Source organism: Pygoscelis adeliae, unplaced genomic scaffold, assembly GCF_000699105.1.
Source record: "Pygoscelis adeliae isolate BGI_AS28 unplaced genomic scaffold, ASM69910v1 Scaffold293, whole genome shotgun sequence".
Classification (NCBI taxonomy): domain Eukaryota; kingdom Metazoa; phylum Chordata; class Aves; order Sphenisciformes; family Spheniscidae; genus Pygoscelis; species Pygoscelis adeliae.
Window position 1 is genome coordinate 318,834 of NW_008824362.1, and position 8,576 is coordinate 327,409.

At 45.8% G+C, this 8,576-nt stretch overlaps 2 protein-coding genes across 2 annotated transcripts in view; one reads left to right on the plus strand and one right to left on the minus strand.

The window, feature by feature from the left end:
- The first annotated feature begins 326 nt into the window (after positions 1-326).
- Positions 327-8,576, plus strand: part of GTF2E2 (general transcription factor IIE, polypeptide 2, beta 34kDa) — a 25,559-nt gene continuing 17,309 nt past the window's right edge. Inside the window, exon 1 of the mRNA XM_009319874.1 lies at positions 327-511. Within this exon, the coding sequence (XP_009318149.1) occupies positions 349-511 (163 nt within the window). The 5' untranslated portion in view covers positions 327-348. The remainder of the gene's footprint in view (positions 512-8,576) is intronic.
- SMIM18 (small integral membrane protein 18) lies at positions 5,270-5,563 on the minus strand. Its single transcript, XM_009319873.1, has one exon. The coding sequence runs from the start codon at positions 5,561-5,563 to the stop codon at positions 5,270-5,272; it is 294 nt and encodes a 97-aa protein (XP_009318148.1).

Consider the following 8,576-nt stretch of genomic DNA (forward strand, 5'->3'; position numbering starts at 1 on the left):
TTTAAAGTTCCCGGTTTAGGTGGGGTGCCGTTGAGACAGGCGCTCGGGCTCGGCGGGCGCGGAAACTGGGTGTCCCGCCAGCTGGCCTCCCGGCGCCCTGCCGAGGGGACGTGGGGTTGAGGGCGGGTTCCGAAATCCCCTTCTCTACCTTCGGATGCCTCTCGGGGGGTAAGGTCGTGTTCCGACCCTTTACATCCCCAGACGTGCCACTTAAAGTCCGTGCGCAGGAAGAGAAGGACGCAAACGAGAAATAAACAACTTCACGAACAGGTCTCTCCGCTCTCAAATATCCTGCTGGCTCTAATACCTGTTTCTTGCCTTTTCCCTCCTGCTGCTCGTGACAGAATTATGGATCCCAGCTTGTTGAGAGAGCGAGAGCTATTCAAAAAGCGTGCCCTCTCCACACCGGCGGTAGAAAAACGTCCAGCGCCATCTTCTGACTCCTCCTCTTCGAAAAAGAAGAAAGCAAAGGTAGAACAAGGTGGCTCGTCGAGCTCAAAGCAAAACACAGGTTGGTGGAAGTCTCCTGTTCAACAGCTGTTCGGTGTTTTCCACCGCCTGCCTCTAAGCTACGGTTTACTAGAATGAATCCCTCTATCTGTCAATTTTGCTAGTGTCTGTTGTCATTCTTTTTCTCAAATTGTCACTTTCTGTTAAGAAATTCGCTTGCGCAAGGGGAAAAAACACTTTTGCTACCGCGTGCACTTGTCAGGCCTCATCCTGTGACTCGCTGTTGCTCAATTGGAGGAGTCGCTACTGCCAAAATAGTATTTCGAATGAAGCTGGGCTTTGATTTGTGGATTTCGGTGCTTGTTGCACCCCCACAGCACAAGCAGCAACGGTGGTCTCGTTCTTTTTCTCTCCTTTGTCTTTCTGGCAAGAGGGCGCCTAAAACTTAATTTGGTTGACCGTGAGTCGTAGGCTGTGCATCCACGAGGTGGATTTTGCAACTTTCGTCTTGTCTGGCTGGCATATTGGGATTAACAGTCATTCTTGTTTTACTTGGGAGCTAATCTTTGTGCGTGAACACCAGGGCTTCCGTAGGTTTCTGTCTGCTTTGGTCAGGAGTTTCGTCGTTTCCCTGCGATGGTGGCGCTGATAACGCGTCTCTCAATATCAAATAAGCAGTTAATAAAGCAGCGCCAGAATAGCGGGAGCAAATGAAAAGTGCAGCACCTGGAGCAGCAGGGAGAGGATTTGCGTGCAGGCAGTGGCATGCTCTGTGTTCGCTTTCACTGTGCGAGACGCATAATCTGGGGGGGGCTTTTCCGTTCTCTGAAAGCACTGACCTTTCTCCGGTGCACTCTAAAGGTCAAATCAAACGTCAGGAGTTACTAAAACACAAAATACCCTGTTGTGCAAACTCATTGCATGCTCGTGTTTTGAATACCACGTGTGGCTCTCTTCTAAACTCCGAAAGAAACAATAGAGCTAAAAACAACAGAGAAAAACGTCAAGGACGATGGGAGGACTGGAGCATCTTCTGTCTGAGGGGAAGAGTAAGGAGTTTGCTTATGTATCTCCAGCTTCTCAGGGCGCCAAATAAAGTTATCAGCCAGACGTTTTAAAATAAATCAAGGGAGGCCAGGTTTCTATCGGTCCCTTTGCCACACTCTCCTCTCCCAATAAAATAAAATTCTACGTGGAATATCCTAAACTGCATATCCTGAGTGAGAGCGGTTTGCTGGGAAAGAGGGATGGGGAGCAGGAAGAGGGCGGACAGCTCAAATGTGAGTCTGATCTGGAGGATTTGAGTAGATATGTGGCCAAGCGGCGGAGCAGATAAAGAAAGTGTAATTTCTTTTCTGTGGTTTTGTGGGCTGGGTATTTCTTTAAGTGCTTTTGCAGCTGTCAAATGATTAGCTTACACAAATAGGAATGTGGGGCTGTGAGGAAATACGCTTTATCTTTTACGCTGCTGGCTTCGTTCCAGACAGTACCAGAAACAATTCAGGGATTCTATAACATTTTTATGCAGAATGAGTTCAGCCACCTTTCATTTTCCCTTGGAGAGTATTTACTAACCACTGCAGAAGCAGCAAGGATGGAAGAAGAATAATGGAGAGCGAGCGGACCGACTTTCTCCCTCTCGTTCTTAGGAATTGGCTCAGAACAAGCGTTCAGGCTGGCGAGCGACTGAACGGGTTTTAGGCAGCCACAAGCAGCACAAGTTGCCCTGTGACGCTGCGGAGTCAAAGTCCTTTGCCTCAAAACCCGCTTTTTATTTGAACCGCCAGATTTTTAGGTGCCTGTCAGGATACGCTTGTGTGAGACGTGGGTCTTGGGGAGGTAGAGTAAAAACCTGATGTTGAAGAATCCCTGTCCCACCACCCCGAAGAAATGAAAATTAAGATGATCGGTCCTAGTTTTGTTGTGTAGTGACCACAAAGACGATAAATAACGCCACGGTGATTACGTGCTGGCATTGATAGTCTCTGGGTGTGTAGCGCCTGCAGGTACTCCCTCATTCTGTGATTCTATGACTCAGAGAACCTGCCCTTGTTACTTTTTTGGGGAGGAGGGGCATTGAGATCATGCTAATTTTCGAAGGACTGCATAGCTAAATCTGGCCTGCGCGTGAAGATTTGTTGTAAGCTTTCCAGTGAGAATGGTTATTGCTATAGTTATTTGAAATCATTATTCAGACAAGTTATTTGAAAAAATTCAAAACTGCCTTGTTTACTCAGTTCAGAATAGTAACTGGAAAATAAACAAAATAGGTCATATCTGTTTATTTCTTTTTATTAATGAATAGTAAGTTGTGGCTAAGTCTCAGGCTTTATCTTAAGACCTTTGTCTTGATGGTCTTAGCCAACAGTAATCAAGAGCTGAAATCTCTGGGAGCTGTTTTCACAACTTAGTTTACATGTGGGAAAGAATTGTCCTGAGGCTCTGGGGCTGTGCGAGGGGGGATCTTTGTCTTCTGTTCCTCGTGCAGACAGCCAGCCCCCTTTCTAGATCTGCGAAATAAGTAGCTGGAATGAGTCCCAAGATTTTTCATTGCGTGTGCTTCTCAGGAAGGCGTAAGAACACGAAGCCAGCGTAGCCGAGGCTAGCCGTGTTACTACCTGTACGCTGCCTTCTTCTGTGCAGCCATGATGAGCGTTTTGCAGGGACACGGCAAGTGGCCAGCAGTCCTACTGCCGTTCGGAGTGTTCGCCTTCAGGAATGAGGCATGTTAATTGCTTCAGCGCGTCCGATGGCTGCTCTTGCCTCTCTTGAGCAGGACGCCGGTCTTTCAGGGCTGACGCTGTCAAATACAGCAGAAGGTAACGAGGCATCTACCCAGTGTCCCTGACAGCGGAACGCGTTATCATCACTAACATTATCTTCATCGTATGTCTTGGTGTGAACCCGTTAATTAAGCTTCCGTTAATTGTGCTTATAGTTTGATTTTTCGCTAAAAGCATTCTCTGCACGTGGGACCTGGTACTGGCGAATCTTCACCGTAACAAGTATATCTGAGATGAACGGTTGCAGCGGTAGTTGTGTCGTTTTGTGGTTGCGGAAGGGAGATTGCTTCTCCAGGTGAATCACTGGACTAGCTGTGCTGGTTAGTAGTGGCCTGGGTATCTTGTGGCTCCATCTCACCAATCAGGAAGAGCACACGAGTCAAATCGGCAAGTCTTTCATTGTGTCCGGCTCTTCTGGATCTTAGGCATACTGAACCTGATAGAGGGGGTTTATGTATTAAAAAAAAAAAGAGGAGGTAATTATAGGTGCTGGCCGTAGCACAAAGGTATTTCCGACATGGATAGACTGCGAGATCAGTGTTGTAGCTTACTTGTCCGTTTGGCCATTGCGTGTTGCCCTAATAACAGGAATATTATTTGGGTTTTATATAGTTAAATATCTTGTCCCACGCTTAGCTTTGGTCTGGGACGTTTCTCGCTGGCCTGCTTCTCTATGGATTCAGGAGCGTGAAAGACTTACCGGGCGTTACTGATGGCCACGCTGTTGGACACCGTTATTGCAGTAGTAATTGGTAACTGCAAAACTTGTATGGTTTTAAAAACTATAGACGCAATGCAGCTGCAGAAGAAAGATAATCTGGTGAGCTAGAGGTCTGAGTGTGACGCGGTCAGTTTGTGAGAAAGGTGTGAGCGTGATCTCTCTGGGATGCATCGGCAGGCTGATGAAGCAAGCTGAGATTCTCTTGTGCAAAATGAAGTCACTTCTCGCTCTGCACCCATCCTGCCGTCTCTAGCGCAAGGCGTATCCTGGTGTGGCCTCCTTTGTGAAGCACGTCGACACCTGAAAGCTGCGTGCGGGCCGGGCGAAATCACTGTCATCGGTGTGGGAGGTCTGCGACCCGTCTGCTTGTGTTCCTCGGCAAGAACTCGGTCGGTTCCGGTTCAGCTTCGAAAAGTTAAGATAGGGATGATACATCCAGCACGTCTGACTCCCTGTAGCGTTGTGGTTACCACAGAGGCAGCAGCCTTGGGGCAGAAAAATGTCCCTGTTTCTTCTAGGCCGTAGTACCGCTACAGCATGCTTTTGTGGAAATAGTCAGATATTCTTAAGGTAGTGCATTAGTCACGTCTCGACACCCAGAAGTTGTTAAACAGGTTGAATATGAAGTAAGGGGAGAGCAGTTCTCTGGAACTGGAGAAGGGGAGGGAGAAAGGGTCAAATTGTACCACAGGAGGTTAGAAAAGACCATTTTAGGGATACATTTCATGTTGGCTTACTCTTCCTCCCACCCCCCTCTCTTCTACAAGCGAGAAACCCGTAATAAGAAGAGCTGCCGAAGGCAAGAATTCACACGAGCCTCTCCTGTCTCGTGGGATCTCTCGCCGGTCCACCCTTCTGTCTCGTATCTTTTTTCCTCACCCCTTGTGTGTCTTTCCTGTCTCCGTGCGGTTGACCACAGTGGGAGCACACTGCCCTGTCTTTGCACTATGTATGGTCGGATTGTTGAGCGTTTTCATAAACGTTTTCTCCAGTTAAGCAACATAGTTTTATGCATTTCAGGCAACATTTGTTCGTTCAGGTAGACAAAGATCTATGCTAGTAACTCAATATAAACAACAAGAGTTCATTTAGAAACCAAAATCTTTTTTTCCCCCGTAACATTACGACATTGCTTCTGCTAAGCACTTGGAAAGCCTTTGCCAATTACTCAAGTTCACATCCAGAGATAATATGATAACTGTTGCTGTTATATTTCAGTCCAAAAGAAAAAAAGCACGTGACTTGCTCATTCATAAGTACAAGAGGCTTCGTTCAAGGTGTTAAACGTTCTTCAAGTGCTGATGCTCAGTCCTTCCTACACCACCTCTGTTTCATGCTTTCTGAAGCTGTTCATCATTGCTCTGACAGGATTGGGTTCGTTCTCCAAGTCTTTCACAGTTTTATTTTTCACACAGCAGCAACAGTCTAGCAGTTCATAGAGGAAAGCCAACACCACCAGAGAAGCTACAGTAAAGATGAATATGATCAGAATAATAAAGCAGGCGGTGTTCCAGTTATCATGGAAAGGGTAAATTTTTTGCACTTGAAAGCCCAGATACTGGGAAATGGATGTAGTCTCATTCCAGTGAGTGGTGTTGAGGGTTGCCATTCTTGAAGAGTCGTCTTAGCGTGTTCGCTGTCACGGATTTGGGGGCTGAAACAGAAAAACAAAGCTGTTGAGGACTCTGTTGATGAAAAACATGCTGTGTTTTTTATCCCAAACTGTAAGAACTTAGGCTCAGACCAAGTGCTCACACCTCCTACGAACATGGGTTGTTGCATACTCATATTTGCTCACAAAAGTATCAAACTCTAAATGTACAACTTTGTGATTTGTCTGGAACGTTTATTTCACTGATGACTGGTCCATGCATGCATCATGTAGTGTAAGTTATTCTGGAATGAGAGGGCTTTGCTTCTTTATTTCAAGTATATGCAAAGACAAAAAGGTTACAAAGGTAATTTTCAAGGTATACAGGGGTTTCAACGACCTGTCCATCGTTAGCCTTGAGGTTGGTACTTGCATGGTGTGAAAGCCCTCAGCCCTCTTTTGGCATTCTTAGAAAATCAGGAGATCTGTGCAGCGCCCTCCCATACCTGAGTGATTAGAAGAACTTAACTGCGTGTTAATGTCATTGGAGTTTGTTTGCTTTTTTGGGTTTTTTTCTCCTATTTGGGAGAAAGAAAGAAACCACTCTTTAAAAAAAAATGTATAAATTGTAACTACGTTGGAGGATGTTTCCAAAGGATGGAACCGAACTTTTGGTGGTGCTTCTAGTACAAAATAACAATCCTGGTTCTTTAAAACTCATTATTTTAGAATTGTCTATTAGCACAGACTTGTTAGCCCGGCAAAACTCTCTTGACTTCAGAAGGCCAGATCTCCTGCCGTGTTCCTGCTGTTGACTAGAAGTTTGTGCTCGAGAAATCCAACCGCTTGGGTCGGCTGCCCGAACGGCACTGAGCGCATTTGGAAGTCTCGGCCCGTTTGTGGTGCCGTGGTCGTTAGGATAGGTAAGAAGGAAAACCCAACCCTTTCCGAGGAGTTCCGATTTCTTATTTTCAACTGCATTCCCTGCTTAACTCTTAGGAAAGGAATGTCGTCTTTTGTCCAATACTGTCTGTTTGTAGCCAGCGGAAGAAAAGACTGCTTTGTGGCGTGGGGGAGAGAAAACGAGAAGTTGGCTTCAGCAAATCTGCCTTTGGCGCGAATGGTATTGCTGTCGAGATGTGCTGTTTTGGAAAGGCCGTTGCTCGAAAGCGTGCAAGTAGGCTGTGCCTCAGAAATTTCTGTGGTATATCTAGAACAAAAAAGCAGTTTTGTCTGTCTCTGAATTTCTATGTGAATTATGGATAAGTAGGCAGATGGGGTGTTTGGCAAGAGCATCTTCACGGTTACGCGTCTCTTTTCCCCTCGGTGTCCTTCTTCCCTGGCTTTGCCTCCCAAAACTGAGGGAACTTACGGTACTTTTGGTATATAGCCTAATGTAACACAAAATGTCCAAGGAGCCACAGTAACTCCTGGTTACCTGTCGTAGCGTACCGTAGGACGCCGTAATAACCTTTGAATCCTTCAGGCAATTTAAAACTGGGTGTGGGAGGAGGAGATCGAGTCAGATCTCCATATTCCCTTGAGGAAATAGCAAGGAGTTTTTAGATGAAACACGGTGGTGAGCAGCACTGACGGGCCAGCCTGTGCCCCGCTCGTAAGCCTGTCTGTGAGCGCGTGCCGGCTAAGGGGCAGCTCGGAAAATGTGCTTTTGTCTGCTGGGGTGCCCCAGAAAACGTGGGGTTATGGAAGGGGAAGACAGAGACGAGATGACAACCCTGTAGAAACCTGGGGTCTTACTTCCATCCCTCAGTGAAAGATTTTTTTGCTTTGAACATGAAAGCAAAAAGTGAAAACCTAGCTATGTTCATTACAAAATGGTCCTGGCTACCCGCATTTAGTTTAATTTCGTTCGGTAATCAAAACTGCAGAACGAAGGGGTGACGCTGATGTTTTGTTCGTTAAACTGTGCTCACAGGTAATGCTTTAATGAACCTTGCGTATCCCAGAAATAATTCTGCAATCAGCCTGTCGAGACAGTGAAAACGACAAAATGCCTCAATAAATGGGAAGTGACAAAGGCAAAGTGTGATGGTGTCTGCTAAAACAGATTACTTAAAGCGGTCTAAGCACCTGTCGTTCTTTTTGTGTCATTATTAAAAAAAAGGGTATTATGGAAGCCAGGATGATGCAGCCAAACCAGCTCGCGATTAATGTCTTATTTTTATTGTTCAAATATTATGTATTTTGTTCTTCATCCTTCTGTCTTTAATGGATTTAAATTGAAACGGAACGGCTTTGTTGTCGGGAAGATACCCGGCATTAGCGTTTGATACAGACATTTATTGGAGCGGTTGCAGTAACTTCCTGTTTCCTCTGTTAAATCTGTAACTGAATACACAGATTTGTAATTGAATATACAAAGTATGACTGAGATGGATAGGATTAATTAAACTGTTGTTTGGTTTTTCTTTCCTTAAACAAAAGTTTGCAGAGCAAATCTGAGCTAAAAATACTCCTGAGTTGAGTTGGGTCCTGGCTTTGAGAGCGTGGCTTGGTTTGGTCACAGTCTGGGAAGGAAACTCGGCAGACCTGTTTAACGGGGCTAAAAGTCAGGAGGGTTTTTGAAGGGGTGGTCTGAAGACTTACTTGAAAATCTGAGAGAGAGAGGACTGAATAAAAGGATTTGGAGTCCCCTTTGAGGGGTAATTAAAACAAGCAGGATTTAAATGTGTATTTTAAATGGCGAGAGAATATCCTCGGGAAAGGAGAGGAGTTTTGTTTCGAACTTCTTAAACAGTTTTCGAAGACCGAGGATTTTGCTGGAATCTGTTACATATAAGTTTGCTCACTCTGTAAACACCAGGCACAAAAATGAATTGTTTCTGCTGAGAGGAAATTTATTATTTTAGTCGTTGCGATCAAGATTAGTCAAAAGAGATCAAGATTTGGGGCGGATGGAGAGGCTGGGCATGTTGACATCGCGTAGCCGGGACCCTTTGCCGGCACAGCCCTCTGCCGAGGCGGTAGCTCTGTTCCCGAGAGGAGGGGAGCATCTTCGGCACGGCATGGC

Coding starts and splice junctions, on each gene's coding strand:
- SMIM18 (XM_009319873.1), bottom strand. CDS start 5,563: ATGGCAACCCTCAACACCACTCACTGGAATGAGACTACATCCATTTCC.